The sequence below is a fragment of the Scatophagus argus genome, chromosome 3 (assembly GCF_020382885.2).
Source record: "Scatophagus argus isolate fScaArg1 chromosome 3, fScaArg1.pri, whole genome shotgun sequence".
In the NCBI taxonomy this organism is placed as follows: Eukaryota; Metazoa; Chordata; class Actinopteri; family Scatophagidae; genus Scatophagus; species Scatophagus argus.
In genome coordinates, this window is record NC_058495.1 from 18,378,231 (window position 1) to 18,401,516 (window position 23,286).

The following is a 23,286-nucleotide window of genomic DNA, read 5'->3' on the forward strand; positions in this document are numbered from 1 at the left end:
ACAAAGAAAGATCATCACTCTGCTGCAGAAACATTGGATGAATACAGTGCAGAGTTTTCATTTGAAACAGAACATGATCTCCTAGTGGAGCAATTGTGTGTGTGGGTATGCTGCACAGTCCTCAAACACTGCAATACTCTTTGTCTCACTCTCTGCCAGCTGTCAGCTGCTTTTCAGTCTTGAAGACATCTCTGCACTGAAATCATATTGTAAACAGTTCATATATTAGTGTTTCTTAACAGAAACCCTGACAAAGTGATAATCTTTGGCTTACTGAGATTTGAAACAGGCCTTGTATTTGAGTATCAGTCAGGGGAGGAAAGGATAGGATTATGTAATGACTTTACAATCAGTAAACATGCAGTCTTGTTTATTTATAAGCTTGCACTGGTGCCAATTCATTACCATCTAAAACCTCGTATAAAAATACTCCCCCCGGGCTTTCAGGGCTATCCGGTATTGGAGCACTATCAAACTCCAAAGGGCGCATCATTAGCAAAACCAAAGGAAATGGGTGGGGCTGGGAATATCGAAGCGGCATCAGGATGGAAGAACAAAACAGCGACAACAGTAAGACTTGGACAGGCAAGCTAAAGTTCTAATTTTGGAAATGACATAAACTTGCTTTGAACTGGGTATACCATTTAAAAGAAATAGAATTCCCTTGATTGAGCCTAAATTTGGCTTCCTCTCATAATAGCTGAGCTTGTCTCCCTCTGTTGTGTTGAACAGCTGAAATAATTTGTTTGGTCATATTCTGCACTGCGATGTGAGGCGGAAGTCATTGTTTTTGTCTGACAGGCGGCCTTGCTTGTTCGTCGTAACAACCTCCACCACCACCACCCCCTCCCACCAACTCCTGTCTGCAGCAGCAGCCCTGTGTAATTACATCCAACCCGTTTCTCTCTCCCCTACGCTTGATATCACTGCTGACATCCACTAGCTCAGCCCCTCCTCTCTCTCTCTCTCTCTCTCTCTCGCACACACACACACACACACACACTCTGTGTATTTGCTATTGGAGAGCTCGCTCACAATCAAGTGTGCAGTCCTGCCTTGTTTTCAGTTGTGTGTGGTGCAGCGGAGCAGATGGAGAAGCAAAGGGAGAGGGAGAGACAGAGGCAGAGATGAGAGAAGATGAAAAGAGCCCGGCAGACAGCTGAAGAGAGAACTGTTATCCATGAAACAGAGAATGGAGGATGGCTGAATGATTCAGTGGGATATTTTTTCAGCAGACAAACTGTTGGCTGTGAGGTAAGTGACCAACTAGTATAAACCTTTAGGACTTTGCTCTGCATGTGACAGCATACGAAATTCATAAATCTCGGCATCTTGGTGAGCTGAATTTAACATTCAAGATATTTTTGCAACAGGGCTGGAGGCAATCTGAGTCTCTTAAATTGTGACATAATTAGATACACACAGTGGTTGTGACTGCTACATCCTCTGACTCTCAGGAGAAGTTTTGAACCACTGGTGATGAACAGCAAGCCTTCTTAATATTCCTTAGAGTGAAGGAAGGGAGGTTCCACTCCACCTGAGGGATTAAGGTGGAGGTGGGTTAAGGTGCTGCGCTAAGGCTGTGTCAAACGCTCTGTGACTTGATCAAATCCACTTGTCACACTCTGTGGGTATGAAACTCACTGAGGCGGGGGGTGGAGGTGGGGGTGGGGGGTGTTTAGGACAGATCTGATGCTCAGACCATTTGATAACAGGTGTCTGTGTGTGACAGTGCTATCACCTGCATGCAAAAGTTGGAGTGCTTTTTTTTTTTTTTTCAGTAAAGCCTTTCAGCAGGGTTTCCCAACAGCTCCAGGAAGACCTTTTTGTGTGTGACAGCAGTGTGTAACCCAGGGCAAGAAAGAGACAAACTGAGTGCGACTGGGAGAGGAAGAGAGTGAGATGTGAGCGAAGTGAGTGATTCAGCTGGGGGTTACATCCTTGTGACTCACAAGCTTTTCTCATGGGAAGTGACTGGCCTTATGCTATGTGTTTTGTGTCTCTATTGCACAAAGACACTACAAAGTCAGAAGCACAAGGCCATTTGTTTTCAACGAATGTCAGCAAAGAAGCAGGATGCACATCACAACAAATACTCTGACCTGAGAAATTCATCGATCAATTCTCAGAACAAGTGATAAGTTTTTATAATTTTCTTAATTTCTATCTTCTGAATCTACATCAGCACATGGGTTGTCATACTGCATTTGTTAATTTGGAGGATTATGAGGAGCACACCTTGAATGTACATGTCTGTGGAAGAGTGAGACAGTGCATATGAAACATCTGATTTGACACAGAGTTTCAGCTAATTTTGGTGAATTAAATTACACAGCGCAACATGCAGAGACACTTTTGGTGTGTAGTTGAAGGCCTGCAGTGCAACAGTGGAACAGAGATGGGATTAAAAGGAATCCTTAATCACACCTATTCAGTGGGTGCCTCAGCAATTGGTTGTAACAATCATAGACAATGATATTATCACTTTAAAAGTGGTGCACGCTGACAGCTGTGGTAATGGCGTGAAGAGTCAAGATCAGCAGAAAAAAAGAGAAAAACATTCTTGTGTGTAAGTTGTATGAAAGAACTGATGAAGCTAATCACTGCTGCGCATAATTCTGTTTAGAAAATGCACATTACTCCTATTACAGACTACAGATGGAGTAGCCCATATAAATGCTGCCCTCAAATGGCTAACATGAAGGCCTGTGGAATGATGCCTAATTTGTGTTAGATTGTGTTTATTTGATTCAACGTAACTTTATTAGGAAGTCGCGCTGCATGAGCACAATACAAACAAAATAAAATAATAATGCAGCTTCTAGAGCCAGACTGTGGTACAAAATGACCATGAAACTAGTTAATAATTACCTGCTTTAGCACTGTGGTGGTACAAATTGTCTGACAAAATTACACTTAACGATATTGACAGAACAAATGACATGCAGTAAACCTGAGGAAGAGTTTCTCATCACCAGGTGACACCAGCAAAAACACAATCATGCAAAAAGATAAATGATGCATCTATCTCACTGCACACCAGACAAATGCTGATATGTCATGTCTCAAACATTATTATGCTCATTTACGGACAAAGCGTGTTGCTCTGTCTCATCTCATGCTCTTTCTTGTGTTCAATTACTCCTAATTGTTGTTGTTTTGTTCCTCTCTTACAGACACTGGCAGACATTTACTGGAATCCTAAAAAGTGTTTTTCACAGTCTATCTAGACTACTGTGAAATCAGTGACGCCGAAAATGCTGCGAGGCTCACCTGTATGGCAGACTGGTGCCGTGTCACCTCGTGAAGCTAAAAAGAAAAACAGAACTTTGAGGAATAAACATTCATCTCTGCAGTGAAAAGCACAGGCAAACATCCCTGCTCTTTTCTAATCTGAATATTCAGCAAAACACAATGTGCACTCTGCTGAGCAACACTCTCCTTTTACAGTCACAGCACGCATTGATTTTCTCGCCTCACAATACCTAAGGCTATATGATGGGAATTCAGAGCGGTGAGTCCATCTGTGGACATGAGTAATCATAATCCTATGGATTCAAGCATCTACAAATAAGTCTTAAATCAAGACACTGGTGACGCTCAGTCTGAGAGGACACAATGGAATCAACCTAAAATCTAATATTTAAGTTGAATAGCGCTGGACACTGCAGTCCAGTCTTCATTATGGAATCTGAAGAGAGCATGACAGGACTGTCCACAGCTGCACTGGTGGCCATCGCCTGCAACACATTTGTTGCCATCCTCCTTCTTCTTCTCTGTCTAATCCTCTACCGAGCCTGCAGGGTCCCCTCCAGCCCGGAGAGGCTGCCTGTGCTAGCTCTAAATGATGGAGAAACCCAGCAGATGAACGAGCACAAGTACCTGTTGACCTCCTGACTGCAGAGGGATGAGTCAAATGTAGCAACAAGTGATGGCCGTCGTGTGCTCCTCCATATGAGAGGGACAGAGAGAGAGCGCTGGGGCTGACTGCAAGCAATAATCAGACTTGTCCTTCATAGTCTTTAAAGTCTGCTGCTGGTCTGATGGCAAAAATGACTGTGCCTCACAAAGATAGAAAGGATGAATTAAAAAACAATTTTTAAGCAGTCATCACTTCTCAGATCTCATCCTTGGTTTGACAACGAGCATGGAGAGATGCCGATACACACACACACAGACATGCAGCCTCATGAAAAAGGACTACATGCATGGACACAGGTTCCACAGAGACCAGGAGAATGGAGTGTTCAATACAAAAAGAATGGCTGGCCTGTTGTTGGAGGTTTCTAAATATATCCTCTTATTTCATACTCTCTAATGAAAAAAAAAGGGGAAAAAAAGAGAAAACCAGTCTATTGCTGAGAACAGGGACTTGAGCTTGTATGAAGTGTGTGTGTGTCATTGTCACTCATAAATACCAGCGATCTGTGAGGCATAGCGCCTTGCTGAGGGCGTTACATAAGGACAAGAGAGGCTTAGCTGAGATTTGTGTCCTCTTCAATGCGGCCCGCACACTGACATCTGCTTATGGCGGCCCCTGTTGGCCCACTCACTCTGGACCAAATCACGGGATGCTCTCATGCAGAGGGATTCTGTCATATGGAATCCTGTGGAATCTATTCCACAGGTCGCAAACAGAAACCCACAATTCTCCCCACATCCCACCACAAATTATTAATACTTAAACATTTAACCAGTATTGCTTGTGCTTCAGCTTCAGACTCAACAAGGCATGTTGTAGAGTTAAAAGATTTCATGATGTGTATTTCAGACTTTACAGTAACTTCCAAGCTTTTAGGTGATATCAGTGCAACACTGAGTAGAAAACTACTGATATACCGGTAGGTCAATCAAGCATATATTGGTATGTATGTGTTGTCTAATGTGTGATGATATGTAATCTAATGCTAAAATATAATATTAAAAATTTAAATTCCAAGTGAAGTTTATTGTGTAAGTGCGCTGAGTTTGGATAATAAATCTCAGTGAATTAATCCGCCTGTATATCAATTATTCAATCAATGCACCTGGTGCACTGTGTGAGGAAAATCTGAGAATTTGAACAAACAATTTGACTGAGATTTGAGCAATGTACACAGCAACAAAGCAATCTTATATGGGGAAACTGAGAGGAATAAGGTGAAAGCAATACACACACTTGTCTTTGTGTGTTGGCCCTGCGATTGACTGGCGCCCAGTCCAGGGTGAACCCCGCCTCTCGCCCGTAGTCAGCTGGGATAGGCTCCAGCTCCCCCGCGACCCTGACGGATAAGCGGTATAGAAAATGGATGGATGGAATACACACACTCCACCAGTTAACACCAGAATGAGCTTGTTTTACTGCTACTACTACTTTAAAAATTAAAAGGTGCTGTAATCACATAAATATTCAAGACAACACATACTAAGCCTAAAGAAATTATGTAAAAACACTTTGGCTATGTTGAGGTTTGAGATGAGAGATTTTAGTAAAATTAGTGACAGAAGAAGGTGTTGACAACACAAGAGACACTGGATACAGGAAAAAAACAACTTCATCAAGTAGCTCCTGGAGCTCACTGAACATCATGTACTGATGACACATAAAAGTAACAGTACACAAGGGTGGGATTTTCCACTGGTAATATTACAGCTGTTGCACTGAAACTGTATACTTTGTTTCGCTCTCTGTAAGCGTTTAAACACTATTCCACCATCCCAAAAGCCATAAATGAAGCAACAACAACCTCCAAAAATGCCACATAAACAAATGTTACCAACAATAGAACAAGCAGTATGCTCCCTCTTACTGCAGTAATGAGGTGTCGGAGATGTAGTCTCATTACCCCATGGCCACAATCATTTGTTGCGCATTATCTGTAGAAATGGGGTGACTGAGCAGCCCTCCCTGACCAAACTTGTGAAGATGAAGAAATGGATCACACTTAAGAGAGAGAGAGAGTGCTGCACGTGTTTGCAAGAAGATGTGAAGTGTAGTGGACCTCTCTATGGCGGCAGCATTTGATCCTAGCAGAGCACTGGGTGGTGCTTTACTGAAGGACAAGACTATTAACACAGAGACAAATGGAGAAAAAGATAAAATAAAGACAGACAGTGACTCAAAGTGAAGTTCTCCCCATACATGGGATATTAAAAGGCTCCTGGCAAATCCCTGGACTGGTGCCCAGGACTGCGTGTGCCAGCCAGGATAAGTCGTCTGGATATGGTCCATAAATGCTGAATCTATTACACTAATTTATCTCCCCATTCACTTGCAGTAACTCTCCTCCCTCACTTTTCAGCTTAATCAGCTTGTACAATACATACGGAATGATTTTAAAAAATCCCTGCGGGAGAGGTCACTCAAGTCAGTGAAATTCTAATGTTGCCTGTTTAATATGTATCACGCACCGGAGCATAGATAAATGCATTATTAATTGAATATGAATAAGAGATTAAGAGAGATCAGAGGATTTTTTTTTTTTTTTAATGAACGCATACAGATTGTTTTCTTGCTATGTCAACGTTGCTTACTTTTGCACTCACTGAGCAAAAGAAGAGGGTTGTTTTCTGAATGCGAATAAAGGATTGTACCATGTTGTTGTGTTTGGGAGAGAAGCCACGGTGGTCGTCTTAGACTGTGCTTTGGTCTGGTTCTGTCAGCAGACTGAGGAGCTTCTCCATCTTGGCTACTTCCACTTCTGGACCCTTAGGCAGCTCCTGACCCTTCTTGGCCTACAAACACACACACACACACACACACACACACAGAAGAATCGGAAATGACTTGACCTCATGTTTCCAAACACCAGGGGAGACCACAAACCAACCAGGCAAGCAGTCGATGGGAGGAGAACACAACATAACCAGACAGAAATTGAAATGGATTTAAGGTCAATAGTAGCACAGTGGTTATGTTACTCAATTATATAATAATTTCTTTGCACCTTATTGTGAAATGTGCTTTGAAGACATGGAGATGCTGTCCAAATGGAACCTTTGCAAAGGGAAAATTCTAAGAGATCTTCCAAAGCTTGCGATCTGTTGTTGTTGTTGTTGTTGTTGTTATCATTATTGGCCATTTAAATACTCCTATGTGTAGAAAAGAACTGCCACTCAAAAAGCTATATAATTTTGCTAAACATTTGTTTTGTCTTGCTGCAGGAGCTCATTCTACCTCTGTTAAAGGATGTTTAACAGGTCTAGTTATCCAGTATTGTTTACAGACTTTTCTCAGTTGAATTGGACTTTGATTAAAGGAGCCTGATACAATCATTCAACATATCTTAACTTGATTCTAACAATCTTAATCAGGACACAACACTGTTGGCAATTTAAAAGTCAACATGACTTACAGCTTACTTCCTGTGTTGCGCCTTTGTTAGTCATCCAGCCTTAATTTCATGTCCTTCTGTGCACCTTTTACCGAAGTTGGCAGGTACAAAATTAATACATTGTGTAATCTTTTAAAAAATTGTGCTCAGTGTGTCTGTGGGTCACAGTGACAAAGGGTGATTCACCCCTCAACACAGATGAACAAACAAGAGGGGCCTTGTTAACTGCTCCTCTGAAGCTTGGAAAATTTATATTTATATTTTGGCATGGCTATTTTGAAATGTGAAATGGAGACAGCGAGGCAGCTGATCCAGACAGGCAGCTGAGTTCCCTAAACGAACAAGCATCAAATCCCTGTGCAACATAATATCTCTGCCATGAGGAATGGCTCAATAAAGCAGTGGAGAGAAAGGCTGACAGGCCATGAACCAGCACTTAAAATCAATAAAACATCTAAATTAATCACAATTATAAAAACTTATTGTCTCTCAAGATGTAAACCTGGGTTCTCATTTATTATCTAAATTCCTACTTTTCCCAGACTTGCTGTGTTCATATACAGGAAGCAGAAGATCCACTTGCGTTGTAAAGTCCATAATTCTGTATATGTTCATTGTATGGCACTCAGCATTCATAACATATAAATCTTATGGTAAATGTTATATATTGCATAAGACTGCTTTTATACTGCAACTGCTACTTGTGGCTTGTGGCAAAGAAAGAATAAGGCCACTGAAAAGAGAACAGATGAAATGAACACAATGAGCAGAACAGAACAGGGTATTGTGCTGAACACAGAGGGTTCATTCGATGTTAGTGGTTGTCTAAAGATGATGTGTAGCTAATGTACACTATTATGTGCACATTCAGGTACTTAATATGATGATACATTTTCAGACTAGATTCAACTGGAAAGTGATGACTGCACAAACTGTACCAGCCCAAGGAAATCCCTGCTTCTCAACCCCTCAGACATTCAAACATGGCCCACATGGATCCCCCCCATGATGACACCCCACAGACTTATACAATTCTGTGTGTATGTGGCATGCACACCTGACATTACCTCATTGGTGAGTGTGGCCCTCAGGCATACAACTGGGAAATAACTGCTCAGTTCAGTGCAACAAAGAGCATTTAAGAACATACTTCTGGCCAGGTACATCCTGTAGTAAATATCTATTTTCTGAAACTCAAAACCATTAACTAAAGCTAATTTGAGGAACAACATAGGATGTGAGAGGTGAAGTGGACTGGACTTGTTTAGTGAGAGAAAACGAGTCAAGAAGTTATGTCGTCATCCTTACCAAATGTTCTTAAAATAGACGACTACAATACATTCGTTACAGTTTGGATTGCTAGACCACTGTGCCAATGTTTTGGGCATATTATTGGGCCACCATGCTCATTGTGCTAGTTTTAGTGGGCTGCTGTGCCAATTTTGTATGACATATTATTAACAATATTTGCTGTGGGTGTTTGTGGCTGATGCTTACTTGGCACACTGAGTTCCAAAATGCTCTGAGTGCTGTCAGTGGTGCTGAACTGTGCAATTATTTCCCAATTGTATGCTTTAGGGCTACAGTCTGAGGTCGCTAATGAGGTAGCACTGGATGTGTGTGTGTGTACATGCTGTTATGCTATACCCATACAAAATGTGTTTATGTGTGTGGTTGAAGAACTGTTAATGTGTCTTCTGGCCAGGAGTGGCAATGCGATCTATAACGCGCAAAAATGTGTTGTGAAAATAAATACGTATTATTTGAGCAGTTAGAATTTCTTCTAGTTCACATGCATGAAATGTGAACAACACAAAGGAAAACTGGAGAGGCTGCAGAGCTGTCTGTAAATGGGCCCTGATTAAAGTGTTGTGACTCAGTGCGCCATTTGGTTTCCTCCTGTGTTTAGTAGGACCGCTGTGATTACTCCGCAGCTCATTAACCATTGTCATGAGTGGCAATAGAGCCTTCAGTGACTCATCAATTGTGAATGGCCTAAAGTGGAATACAACTTACTTCGAATACAAAATTTACTTTCTTAAAGGTTTCTTTTCTGGAAGATTTTTTCCCCCATTTTGTCCGGGCAGTTATTGACAGTTTGACAGTATGAGTGACAAGGAGTATGAGGAGACAAGGGATGGCATATGAAAAGCATAGCTATCCCCAAGCCCAGGGTGAATCCCATTATATGACAGGCCTTTTAAACCACTGGATGACCAGAAGACTCTCTTTTGTCCTTCTTTTTAATCGTCTTCTGGTAAAATTTCCAATACAAAGCAATTTATGTTGTGCTTCTCCATCTAGTTATCTTTTCTAACAAGCTTATTCAATTACAAACAACACTTGACTACTCTGTGGCTAATTGTTAACTGGTTTAAATGAGCAAGGGAGAAAGAAATAGAGGCGATTAGTGATGCTGATAATGAGCCACTGAGGAGGGGGTGGGGGGAGTGGCTTCCATTCAATTGTTATTTGGTGAAATTAGCTCGAGGTCAGGACTCTGAGAAGAATAAATCATCTGATCTGCTTTCATCGAAGTGGAACAAGTGGCAGTCATAAATTATGCAAAAGGGCAAATATCCATCAAGAGTGTGTACACACAATGTAGTATGTAAAGTGAAGGAACAGTGTGTTCAAGTACATTAGTAACACTGCAGAACATACTTACGCACAGTTCAGAAAGTGGTACAAGATGTGGTACCTAATTTGTAATGTGGACAAGCTCTATGTGTACGTGCCAATACAGTCTAATTATAAAGACAAAGCAGCCAGAGAAGAAGCGTAGAATGGTAAAGCAGCTGCATTTGGAAAGACAAAATGATCTTCTTAGCACTTAAAAGCAGACCGAATATGGAAGTAGCTTTGCAGGAAATTAGCCCAAATGATTTGAATGTAATTGAAAGTGCCTCTCTGACAACTTACCTTGGGTTTCTTGCGGAGGTTAGGGGAGAGTTTGAGGCTGGTGACATAGCCTCGGTCATCACCCACTATGATGATTGGATAGATTGGATTAAACTCAATGTGAGTTAGCTTGGTCTTCTTTTTGGCCACCACTGACTGCTGGCAGATGGCCTCATATTTGTTGACACTGAGGTCAAAAACATGGACCTGAAAAAGACAAGTGATCAAAAGAATTAAGCGGTTTATGATATATGTAACTGAACTGATATCAGTAGTTTGGCATTACCACTAACCCTGACTGAGGTTTTAAATAGAAACCCATTATAAAAGTGATCCATCTTATTGACCACCACCACGCTTAGGTTGGAGGATGTGAGTCTGAAGAGAGTAAGTAAGTAAAGGCTAAATCAGTTGTTATACAGTGTCTTTTCATATCTTGTGTGTGTGTTGTATTTTATGTGAGAAGAGAAATAGTGGAGCCCAAGCCTCTGCAGGGATGCAAGCCTGACCATCTGGTGCAAGGAAGGGTGTTCCCAGTAATTGAGTGAGTGTGCACTTCTGTCCGTACGTGCTTATCTGTGTGCGTTTGGCAGCTACAATACAAAATCATAAGCATCGTCATCCAGAAGGAACAAGATCACAGATATTTTTCTTTCAGCCTAAGTGCATTTAGACAATCTGTCAACAACAAATGAGCCCACTTCAAAGCACAGCCCACTCCTTTTACCAGATAGATGACTGTGCCCGGGTTGCAAGGGTTCACACTGTCTACGTGTACCAGCACCACACAAAGCATCGCAGTCATCAGTTGCACGGTATGACTTTCTGTAACCTCCTTCACTACAGCCATTACCTGCAGTGTTTTCGCTTTTGATATACAAGCCCTAATGTAGCATTAGTCATGACTGATTGCAGTACACAATGACTATATTTGTAATACACACAAGAACTTGGAGCAGAGAGACATTTTACTGTGTAAAATGATTGCCTGCGATTTGTCAAGCTTGTATTAAATGTATTTTTATGTTTAATGTTTTTTGTATCTTGTTGAAGTGTCAGATCTAATAACCTAGCATGTGCTGAGGCAGTTACACTAACTGAAATACATGGAAGCCCATGTGCAGAAGGTTAAGAGGAACTGCAGAGAGAGCAAATATGGATTTGGAGACTATCACCGGGGGGATAAGCCCGGATCTCTCATTATTTCATCCTGACACTTTATTTCCTCAACAGGCGGCTCAGATGGAGAGGCACAGACAGAGAGAACGAAGAGATATTTGTTTGCAGTGGCACAACTCAGTGTCATTCTTACACCTCAGCCGGCCTGGCAAGTCATTATCCTTATGAGCGCACGAACACATGCACATACGCACACACATACACGCACATAAAAACACGTGCGGCATTGTGTCTCTGACATTTCGCAGTGTGGCAGCAGCAGCAGCAGGCCAGGTTGTCATCAACAGTAAATACACGTCAAGCAGCGCACAACTCATGCTGAGTCACTCAAGCTCCATCAGACACATACCAAAAATGACAAATGTACTGCAAAGAATCTGTTATGTTGTTGAAGATTATGCTGATTAACATCATGCACTGCGACCTCACCAATGAATGTGGGAATTCTGACAATATTCTGTCATTCTCCAAAGATCGTTTAGCTTGGATTTGGACTGAATGCAACAGTTATTTAGCAGATCCAGTTACTAGTTCTTGTGAACAAAATCTAACCTAATCCTTAAAATCAGACTGTAATGATAATTCAGTTTTGAGTGTGGCACACTGATGAAAATGATCAGGCACACTGACCTTGATAGACACAAATTTTATATTCTTGTCCTTGCTGCTCCTTAGAAAATAAAGAACATTCTGCTTGTTGAAATGTATGATAATGGATGAGATTTTAATGAGTTTTTTAATAGCTGTTGAAAACTTCTTTTGATACAGTTTGAAAGAATAAATCACCATTTAGTTACATAAAGAACTGAAACTATGCTTTGTAGCGAAATCATTTAATTTGATTTTTTCTGCAGAGAATGTGTTAAACAAACCCTTGGTTTTATTACGATATCAACATCAGAGGCGTGCATTTTCAGGTACTTACTTGTAATTTACTAAAAAAGGATGTGTGATTTTTGACGCATCTTCTCTCCCAAGACCAATATGTATGGTTGTGAAATAATTTGCATAATTTTGGACATACGGCAGTATTTATTGTGCCCGTGGTGACTGAATCCTGGCATCGGAGAGGACAGAACACACAGACACACTATCACATAAGGTGTCTCAAATTGCTCGGCTCTCATTTCCTCTTTGTCACTCTCACTCGACTTCACTTGGCACACTGTACAGGAAATGTGTCAGACACAACACACTGGACTTTTATAGCATGGCACAGACTGGTGTGAAGATAAACAGATGGGGACAGCTTGCAGCCATATTAAGAAAATATGTGGAGATAAGCAACATGGCATCCACTGAAATTACTTTTGGCTGGAATCAATAACCACTGGCAGAGCAGGAAGACACTTTTGTTACAAGAATCTGTGTTGAACAAACTCAATTGCCTGAGGCTATTCTAGTCAGTCTAGTCTATAACTGTATTATGAGGATAAAATTTAAGTGAGTGGCAGGTCTTAGATAATGCAGCTGTCTAACATGCTCTGTCAGGCAAGTGTTAAGCTAATGTTATGTGTGCTACTGATAATTATAGCCTCCTTTAGGCGCTCACATAGGTCTGAGATTGGTTGTACAGTCAGTCTATATCACCTGAAGCCATGAAAATGTCTGGCTAAAACAGGCAAATGAGTTATGAAATACTAAACTCCTATGTCGGGTTTTGGCATGCAAAATCTAAGTTTAGAACAATACTTACTATTCCATCTGTTGTGACAGCTGCAAATACAGTGGAGGAGTATGGTGACCAGGCAACATCACCAACAGCTGCACCCAGGTCAAAGGTGAACATTGGAGTGCTGGAAAAATACACAGACATCCAAGGTCAGACAGGAAATCGGTATTTTCCTCATTATATTGCATGAAATGCTATGTGCATCTGAAATTCAACATCACCCAGAATGAAAAAGAACTGCTACTCATCAGCTGAAGATGGTGTTTCCTATAGAGTCTAGAGTCTGAGAGAGATCATGAGTTTAACAGGGTGGAATATACCCCATCCACCAATTTTCTGTACTGCTTTATACATCAGGGTCTCTGTGGATCTACAGCCTATCCCAGCTCACTGCGGGCAAGAAGTGGGGTACACCCTGGACTGGTCGCCAGTCAATCGCAGGGCTGACACACAAAGACAGACAACCACGCATCCACACTCACACCTGAGGATAATGTAAAGCAGCCCATTAATGTGCATGTTTGTGGGATTGTGGAAGGAAGCCAGAGTACCTGGAGAAAACACAGAGAGAACATGCAAACTCCACACAGAAGGGCCCAGACCGGGATTCAAACCTGGAACCTTCTTGCTGCACCACTGTGCCACCCGGGTGGAACATAACAATTACTTAATTTATCTGATTCTGCATTGTAGCTATAAAACAGTACATTTTATTTCTTTGATCAAGGCAATGATACATCTGTTATGTCTTCCAATAAGTTTCCAGTCATGGAAAACCATCTTTAGACTATCATCCATAGATACTTCATCAGATCTATGCATCTGGCATCAGAGATTGGCAGAGAAAATGGGTGGGCGTGAAACACAAGCCAACTGCACAAAACTTCCTCCCAGTATGAACTTGTGAAACACCACTGAAAGCAAGGTGAAGAATTGAAACCTGACGCATACAGATTTTCTTCAAATATTTAGGAGGGAGAGTGTGTGTAAGACCACAGAGAGAGTAAAACAAACGTTTTATTTTATTAGGTTGCAACTCTGGTAACAAAGATAACAGACCTAGATGAAAGCAATTTGCACTTTCCATCTGTAGGTAATTTGGTGTTTGACTTATTGAGGCAGGAACTAATCAACACCTGAGACGCCCTTCTGGGCACATTCTGCGAGTGAAGCAGAGCTCATGAGGTGGTAGAATATGTCTACCATCAGCATCAGATCAGAAAAACAAATCAAAATGTTGCAAAGTTTAAATGTGTTGCCAAGAATGCTTTCAATGCTGCGGCTCAGTCAAGCTGAGAATACTGGTTATTTACAAAGATGGAGGATTATTTCCTGAGCAAAACTGACCCTCAAAAAATGCATGAGCCTTAGTAAACAGACCAGAATGCACAATCAGCTACCACTTAGCATGCTTTCCATTTTTTGCTACAGTCCGTCTTATTCATTTTGTGTGAGATGTTCCCCAGATGATTAACAACACTGTGCTTCCAAGCTCCTGTGCCTGTTTGAAAAATAACATGCATTCTGGTAGGTGTAGAATATGTCTGAAATTAGGCACAAAAGGCTAATAAATCTGACCCAGAATCCAGAGGGCTTTTTACTGCAGAATGAGACTGCACATACTGTAAATTCAGTCAGAGCAATCATAAATTTGTACCACTTTATCACTAGGATGAAGAGCAAATTTATCAAGATAACCGTCTGAGTGATTAACAGACTCAATGCAAGTTTCTTCTAATTATACAAAACCGTCAGCTCATTCACGACCGGGTAACATCATCGGATAGTTTTCCAGGACACATTCAGCTGTCCAGCCAAAGGTGCAGTTTTCAGTGAAAAGCTTTTACACTCTTCTGAGCAGTGCAGTGAGATTTGTCGCTTGTTTGATCCAGTCGGACCCTCTCCTGGAAACACTATGTCTTCTATGTCACTATCTATGGGATGTTATGGATCATTCTTGAAAACGCTGTCTCTCATAATGGGTGGATGATTACTATCATTATTCAGTCATGTTGCTCGTTGACAAGAGGTGGGAGGCGCTGAGTGGTTAGTCAAATAAGGAAGGAAAATTATGCTGGGTCCATGATGAATATAAGAGGGTAATAAAGACAAAAGACCAACTTTAATATTATGAAAAGATGAAATGATGATTATCTTATCCCTTCTTCACTGAATGTACATTTGATCATCAGTGATGTTGCCATCTCTGAATACAGCGTAAAATTACACTTACTAACCACAAAATAATAACTCATCTTCCTGCCAGAAAGTATAATGCTTCTTGAATTACACTAAAAATAATATGATCTGTATTTTAATAAACTGTCCACTACATTGAAATACTGATAAAAGCAGCAAATGACAGGCAAATGACTAATTTTTTTCCCCTGTATTGAAGTCATAAGCTCCCGCCCAACAGCTTCACAGGGAGACTGTAACACTGAGTATTTCAAGCTTTTCTCCAGAGATATCGCCCTCATCTTCAAATACATTCCAGCCAACCAGTAGGAGTCACTAGCACAACAATAAGTTTATGATCTTTCGATAGCTTCCCACCAGCCAACACTGCCAGCATTACTTGACAGGACACCCAACCAAGCCAACAGTTTCTGCAGTGGAACCCCAGTAGCTGTAATGGTAAATCCATTTTATATAACATTTTGTTATATGAAATGAGATAGATAGATTATAAAATTCTGCTAAAATATAGATTCTAGAGAATTTTTATTGCTATGATGCAATATACAGGGCCTAGAGTAATGTTCATAGAAGCTGCAGAGTGGTGGTTTCTGGCACAAATTCACCTGTTTCCAAGGTGCACGGATAAGGGAAAATAAGGCGAAGGCGAGGTAAAAATATCTGTAGCAGCTGTAAGCATTTACTCTTTCACTTCTTTTCATCAGTCGTCTTACTTGATTGTGTGGTCCCAGATCTTGACGGTCCAGTCTGAACTGCAAGAAATGAAAACCTTTGGGTGGAAGTGGTTCCACTTTACAGCATCCACTGCCATGCTATGGGCATCATAGGTTTCCAGGAACTGGCTTGAGTAAGTCTTGGAGCACTGTGGAGCAAAGGAAAAGTCTTGATTTGGAAGTTATTGGTGTAAACATATGATTTTATTAATATTTTACTATTTACCACAGCGTTCAGTGATCGTACACATTAATTACCCGCTGGTGGCAGTAGTACAGTCCTAGTCTGGTGGTGGTTTAGGGGTTTATTTACTCTTTCATCAAATTCTCACTGTTATCCTTGCTGGTGATATGTTATATAGTATGGTTAGTACGAATATTGTGTGGAAAAAAGAGCCCTTACTAGACATCACAATGACCCATCAGCACATCAGAAGAACTGTGTTATTATCTCAGTTTTTGTGTACTGTGACAAACAAACTAATAAAATATAAAAAAAAAATGATTCAAATGCTATGCTTTGATGTAAGTCTTTCTTAAAATAAAATATTTTCTTGAGAATTATTTAGGAATCTGAAACAGTCTTGCAGAGTTTTAACCCAAGGAGAGTGATGTAATTCTCTCTGAATCAGTGTTTAATTACCCTTTAAATTTCTGGAGTTTGTTTGCAAATTGGTTTCCAGAAGCACCACATAAAGTAAGATTGCAGGGATAAATGAACTAGATGTTCAGGATAAAATAGAATGGCTTATGGGGACAGCTGCTGCACTTCTGAGCACTGACAGTTTGATTGTTGACCTGCAGCTAGGTGAGAGATTCTTAATCCGTCCTCTCCTGGGGATTCTGTGCTGCTGAACCTTGAGGTGACAGACAGAACACATTTCATCTCACATACTGGGTATGCGTCCTTCTGTGCGCCTGAAAGGAGGGTGATTTCACAGGAGTGCAGCCAAGGTGTGTGTTCCCATAAACACAGCATGTAAACACGTCACAACAATCATCAGTCAGTCTGCTGCTTCATTTGCCACCTTTTCTTAATCATGCTGCCAGGCACGAAGTCGCCAAGATGCAATCAAAAATATGTCAAAAGTGTCTGATCACTGGAGCTCAGGCTATATTGGGCTAGAGAAGTAAAGACAATACTGGCTAGCACATTAAATGGGTTGTTGGTTTTGCTTTTTCAGGGTATCGCGGTAAAATGTGGATAATTATGAAATAATAATAAAATAGTGCAGCCTTGTCCTGTACCTTTGTACATTGTCTCCTAAACAGTGTGCTCACCTGCCTATGTGTGTACTGACTGGTGCAGTTGTATGTGTTTTTGCAGGCATTACATTTCTAGCAGCCAGGCATTAGCCTCAACTCCCCTCATCTCACTACCAAACATTGTGTATTCTTTATGTTCAGATAAGATACACTTCCCTCAAACACTATGTTTAATTTTATAAACATCAGCCAAATGATGTGAGCATTAGTCAGTGAGCTGTCATTTTATGTTACTAAATCAATAGTTTGAGGGCACGGTAACTGGCAACAAAGGAGACTTTTATGAGTGTCTTTCTGCCTATGCTGAAAAGAACACGAGCAAGAAAAGCATAGAGATGGTGGGAGGCCAAACAAAAACTACCAGCTGTCTCATGTGGACAGAAAGAGCCTCTGCTTAAGAAGACTCATTAAACCCTTCATGTCAAGCCTGAGGGGCTCCCAACGGGCCACATGGACACACACAAGTGCACATGCACAATTACACACACACACACACACACACACACACACACACACACACACACACACATACACACACAGTGGAAACTTTCTCCCTTCTGTACCCTCTGGAGTGCTAGCCGAGCAGGATATCTGTGTGTACACCACAAACAAAATAAGCTTCTGTTTTTCAGGGCAGTAAAGCCCCAAGCTGATCCTGATGTCATTTAGAGGTGGTACAGAAAGAAAACACATTTTAAGGATGAGGCTCAGCAGAATTTTTGGATGAATTTTCAAAATCATTCAGCTATTTTTACAAAACCTTTGTTTTGGTTCTATAGGTACAGTGCTGTATAGTCAAAATAGGTATGAGTTTAACTTTGGCTTTATATTCCATATTGAATCCATTTTCCTTGCTTTTGTAAAATGAGTTACCCGAAAATGGGTATGAACATCTTAACCGCCCCCTGGTGGCAAGCTAAAAACTCAAAGTACATGTCAAATTATTTTTTCCCAAAGATGGTTTCTGCCATTGTAAGTGCTTCTTATCATGCTGGTGATGTTAAAGTGTTTATTTTTTTTTATAAGTTTGGTTTAAATTAGCTATTAAATGCTATAAAAGGGGGCAAAACATCATGATTGCAGTGATTCCCATCTTCACTGGACATTTGACTGCCTAAGTGAGTCACATTAACAAGATAATGTAATTGGGGAAGTGACGTACAGTATGGCACCCAGCCAAAACCAGCAGAGTGAAATCCTTGATACATACCTTGTGTATTTTGCCCTCCTCTGTGCCAACTAGGAAGAGATAGTCAATTTGTTTATGGAAGTCAAAAGATGTTCCACAGGCTGTGGACAAGACATACAAGGGACATAAATTAGACATGTGCTGTTACAGACAATATCCTGATGTTTTGGACTCAGCCTGATCTGATATCAGAAAATAATTAAAGCGATGTACATGAGTAATCACAGTTTCAGAATCAAATATTAACATTCTTCTGCATGTGTGCAAGATGAAATGGGGAATAATGGAGACTTTACCAATGCCGGGCTGCTGGGCACCTTCTGGACCCTCAGAGAAAGCACCATTCAGAGACAGTCTTATAATGTCTGTAAAGACCAGCTCATTCTGCAAGCATGCAAACACACTGTGATAAAGTAATAGATATATACGCATGCAAATCATACATACAAACATATGCAAATGAAAACAATCACATAAACAACTGCAAATATAAACAAACACACAGACACACTCATTAAGAGTGCACACAAAAAGCAAGTAGATAACATCTTGGAAGTTAGATCATATTTGCATTTGGCTGAGATAGAAAAGAGAGAAAATTACTTTCAATACAACCATATAAGAGCACAAGTTACATACAAATTATATGTAAATAAATATAATTCCTTGGCTAACCTTGACGAGTGTCCAGGACACAACTCGGCCATCAGATGACACAGAATAGAAATTGTGATTATTGTCCAAGTCATCATTCTGCCAGCACACCTGAATAAAAAATACATTTATGCAGCATTTTTTTTATTCTCTAGCACATGAAATTCTCTGCTTGGTTAGGTGTGTATTATAACTCAGTGTCACTGTATGTTTGGGGTTAGAGAGTTTATCAGTTCACTTCCACTTGTAACTGGTTTGGGATGGCTTTAAAAATGGCAAAACTTTCACGTAAATGGAGACAAATTAATAGTCCATGGCTGAAGTGACTGAAACTAGACAAATCAGTTGAGCTCCCATCAGTTCTAACACTGATCCCTGCTCTCACCTGCCAGACTGGGTCAGTATGCTTGCCAGCCTTGGCTGTACTCTTATACACTGGCTCCTGTCCCTCCTCCTTCAAGTTGTAGACAGCCACGCAGCCATCATAGAAACCTACTGCCGCCAGGTAGGAATAATGCTCATGGATGTCGACACACAGCACACCAGAACTGGTAGGGTAGATGTACTCTGGAAAGGCAGAGTTCTTCAATGAGTAGAAGACAAGCATGCCGCGCCCCTGTTTACTGAAGTCATCTGGCGTGGGATAGAAGGAGGAAAAAGTTTAGATCAAATAACAAATATGCTTCAAAAAAAGTAAGTACTAATCTAATTAAATTAGGTAAAACACCCCCCAAATCTCAGAAATGTTAACATAAATCATCTCTTATGAATCCTCATTTTATTCTGTGTACTTACAGGATCCCATTCCCACAGCAAACAGGTCCTGATATTTCTTATTCCTGTTAAGGACAAGTAAATCAAGTCATCCTCCCTATTTGTGACAGCAGATGGGATACACAAATATTGAAATACAAACACTGTTATTTGAGGTTTATGTACATTCAGTGATCTTTTTTTTAGATTGTGTTACCAATGAAACACATTAACAGGCAATTAAACCAAAAATGTACAAAACACAATTAAATGACATCATATTTGAAACACTAGATAGTATGGCAGATGAAGCTAGACTATTTCCCCTTAAACTAATGCTGAACATTATTATCAGTATCAGTAGCGTTGATGAGCAGACCTACCAGCAGAGGGCAGTGACAGACAGTCTTTTGGCTTTGTCATATTGGAACTTCCACAAAGGGAGAAGAGTGCCCTCCTGGTCCCTGAACTCATCAGACGCATCCTCAAAGTATTTGAAATCTGAGAGGGCATGAAAGAAGGGCGAGGAGAAGAGAAGAAAATAGTAGAGACTGTGCAGCAACTTGAATATGGAATTGTACTTGAGTCACTTATCGTGTGTACTGGAACATACCTTGTGCTATGTCATCAAATGTATTCTGATGAACCATCCGCTCAAAGATTTTGGATGCCTTGCCCACTTGGCTGATTTCATCATTCTATAACAGAAATATTATCATAGACTAACATAAGGACATGGCTGTATTGGCTGAGTACTATCACAAGTCTTGGGTAGTTATATTGTTAGCTTTGAAGATAAGACACTATGATGTAACAGCCATTACCAATGTACTGTATGGCAATGTACGTATAGCATGCACGCATGGCAACACCATTAACATCAGATGTAACAAAGCTAGACGGATATGTCTTATATCTTGGCAGTAAAGTTGGTGAGCACTCAATTTACATGCGTTTCCATCAGCATCATCTTCTTCTTGCTTTTGTCAATATCTTTCTTTGATGGCCCAGCTTTCTGTTTCTCTTTATTTTTTTCTTGTTTCTGCAACTCCTCCACATACGCATCATAGATCTCCCACTGAAAAGAAGATAGAGTTATTCGAGTTAGCCCATGTAAGCACATATATTCAGTGTTTCTCAACAAGTTTAGTGTAAACATCTCTTTTTAAAAAAAGTCAGGTAATCCAGCACCTGATTAGCAGTGGCAGAGAAAATGCTGCGTGGAGGAGGTTCAGTCTGGCAGCTTCTCTCCTACAAGAAAATAAAAAATCTCAAAAATTCACTGAACTCTTGAGGCACTATGTTATGAATATTTCCTTATACCCACATCAATATCGTGTTTCACATGCCCTCCAATACTTTTAAATATTACTTAACTAAATTACTATGAAAAAGATGTGTGTTGTGATAAGACATAGGATGCTCCTCTAACAGGAGATTGGTTATCCTTCTTCCTACCCTCAGGGGGTTATTGAGGGTCTGGGAGGCCCTCTCACTAAAGTTGAACTGGTTAGTTAGTTTTGGCTCCTTTTTGTCAGTTTTGGAAACAACGCTATCTGGTCTGTCCTCTTCTCCAGCTTCCTCCACTTCTCCTCCATCTTCTACAGGTGTCACCTGTGGAAAACCAACAGCGGGAAATGTTGTAGCTCAAGTCACACTCTTGACCCTGTGAGGAAATGCTGATCAACAGGACCCTGCCATGCATTATTCAAACTGGATTAATACTATTAGGACAAACCTGTGCTCTGATTTTAGTTCAACAAAATATCTTTTACCGTGAGTTCTGGTTTCTCCTCATCATGTTCCGCTGCACTGTCAACTGTTGCCATCTCTGGACACATTAGAGATATTAAAACATAAATTGACTGTGTAAAAAATGAATGCATCACTTTTTCTTGCATAAATTCTGGACAAGTCTTTAATTTTATAGGACATGTTGAAAGTGACACCTTGTGGAACTAAGTATGCACTACACCAGAGAAGAAAAAACACATTTCCATAGCTACCCTCAGAGAGACTCTCTTTAGCCCTCAGTCGCCGAGCCTCATCGGAGTCTTGATGCAGGAGGCTGCCCTCCAACACAAAGTGGACAGCCATCTGATCTACAACAGCGGTAGGCTTGTAGGAACGTTCCTGGAAGAAAAATGTGTGTGAATTTACCACTTAAACAGTACGGTAAATTTCTGAAATATATAAACACCACAACATTTGTTGGGAATAGCTTAGTGTCATACATTAAATGTGAATAGTTCACAAGGAAACAAAAATGTCTCCATTTACTATCAAATAAAATACAAAATAAAAGGACTGCAGTATGAGGATAACTTGGACTTTCTTACTTTGAAGCTATACCGAACAACATTTTGGAGGGCATGTGGGTTGTTTGCAGTCAGGATCCTTGTGATTTCCTCTTTCAGCTCCTAATGATATCAATAAAGTAGAGCACATAACAACACACAGGTTACACATGCCTGACTAGAGTGATTTCGCAGGAGGTATTGATTGCAAAAACAATGTCCAAAAGATTATGAACTATTCTACTGAGAACAGCAGCAAAGTCTGAGTCAGTTCCCTGAAAACAGGCCATGCGGATGTGACGAACTTGAGAAACGAATATCCTCGTCTGCTTACAGCCTCAGTGAGCTCCAGCTGATCTGACGGCTTAGTAAGTGCTTTCCCATGAGACCACTCATCCCATCCATCGCCCATATCCACGCCTTCCTCCTCATCCTGCAACGTCACATAAAATCAAAATGAAAATTACAACCTGTAATAAAAGTACATTTCCTTCTCTATAGAGCTTTGTACTGAAGCTAGATGCCAAATTTCAGCACTGTTTTGTGTTCACTGGTTTGTGAGTCAGCCACCCACCTTTTTCTTACTTGCGGCTTTGGTCGTCTTCGTGCCAGGAATCTTCTGAGCAATTGAGCCCTGTGTGAAAACAAATGAAAACCAACTGAACTAAATGCATTAGCTGCAATGTTAGCATGATGAAGACACGGTCAGTTTATTTCTGTGACGTATTAGCTAGCGTAGTTAAAGTTAACGCCATTAACTTGCCTTTCTCACAGGTGCTGCAACGTTATTGTTAGTCACAGGCATTGAGAAAATATCCCGCTTAAGTTGCTTGACCAAGAGTTTAGGTATGTAACGTTAGCAAAATACAGAACAAGGACACAAAGTAAAAAAGAAGAAACTTCTAAAACGTTAAAAGTTAAAGGAAAGCCGCTCTTTAGCTGCTACCTGCTGCTGTGTATTGGTTGCCAGGACAACCAGCCGTGTCGGTCTTTCACTGAAGATGGTAAAGAGTTCAATCAAGTCAAGATAGTTCCCATCATAAGCTGCTCACATGGCCTGGGATTCTCGAGCTTTCTTTTCCGTTTTTGAATCACTGAACATTGCTCATTTTAAGCGGTGTAGAAAATGGATGGATGGATGGATGCTCAT

General features: G+C 40.7%; 1 protein-coding gene and 1 long non-coding RNA gene across 2 annotated transcripts; both read right to left on the reverse strand.

Annotated features, from left to right (window-relative positions):
• Nucleotides 1–1,779: 1,779 nt before the first annotated feature.
• Nucleotides 1,780–5,153, reverse strand: LOC124056696. The gene is made up of 2 exons (XR_006842997.1): nt 3,883–5,153; nt 1,780–3,309 (listed from the first exon to the last, which is right to left on the reverse strand). It is a non-coding gene; the product is annotated as an uncharacterized LOC124056696 (long non-coding RNA).
• A 1,281-nt stretch (nt 5,154–6,434) lies between these two features.
• Nucleotides 6,435–23,100, reverse strand: dnai1.2 (dynein, axonemal, intermediate chain 1, paralog 2). Its single transcript, XM_046384392.1, has 20 exons — nt 22,900–23,100; nt 22,711–22,770; nt 22,471–22,569; nt 22,179–22,259; nt 21,846–21,972; nt 21,615–21,670; nt 21,298–21,453; nt 21,031–21,090; nt 20,789–20,917; nt 20,453–20,537; nt 20,223–20,340; nt 19,882–19,925; nt 19,472–19,719; nt 19,108–19,197; nt 18,729–18,816; nt 18,454–18,533; nt 15,978–16,126; nt 13,090–13,189; nt 10,236–10,421; nt 6,435–6,714 (listed from the first exon to the last, which is right to left on the reverse strand). Exons 1-20 carry the CDS (start codon nt 22,939–22,941, stop codon nt 6,613–6,615), a joined length of 2,100 nt encoding a protein of 699 aa, XP_046240348.1. The 5' UTR covers nt 22,942–23,100; the 3' UTR covers nt 6,435–6,612.
• Nucleotides 23,101–23,286: the final 186 nt, after the last annotated feature.

Bases quoted from the DNA above. Each gene is read 5' to 3' on its own strand.
- dnai1.2 (XM_046384392.1), bottom strand. From the start codon at position 22,941: ATGCCTGTGACTAACAATAACGTTGCAGCACCTGTGAGAAAG. The intron at 22,260-22,470 runs GTAAGCAGACGA...TGATATCATTAG, and splicing joins AGCTGGAGCTCACTGAGGCT to GAGCTGAAAGAGGAAATCAC. The intron at 21,454-21,614 runs GTAAAAGATATT...GGTTTTCCACAG, and splicing joins AGGAGAAACCAGAACTCACG to GTGACACCTGTAGAAGATGG.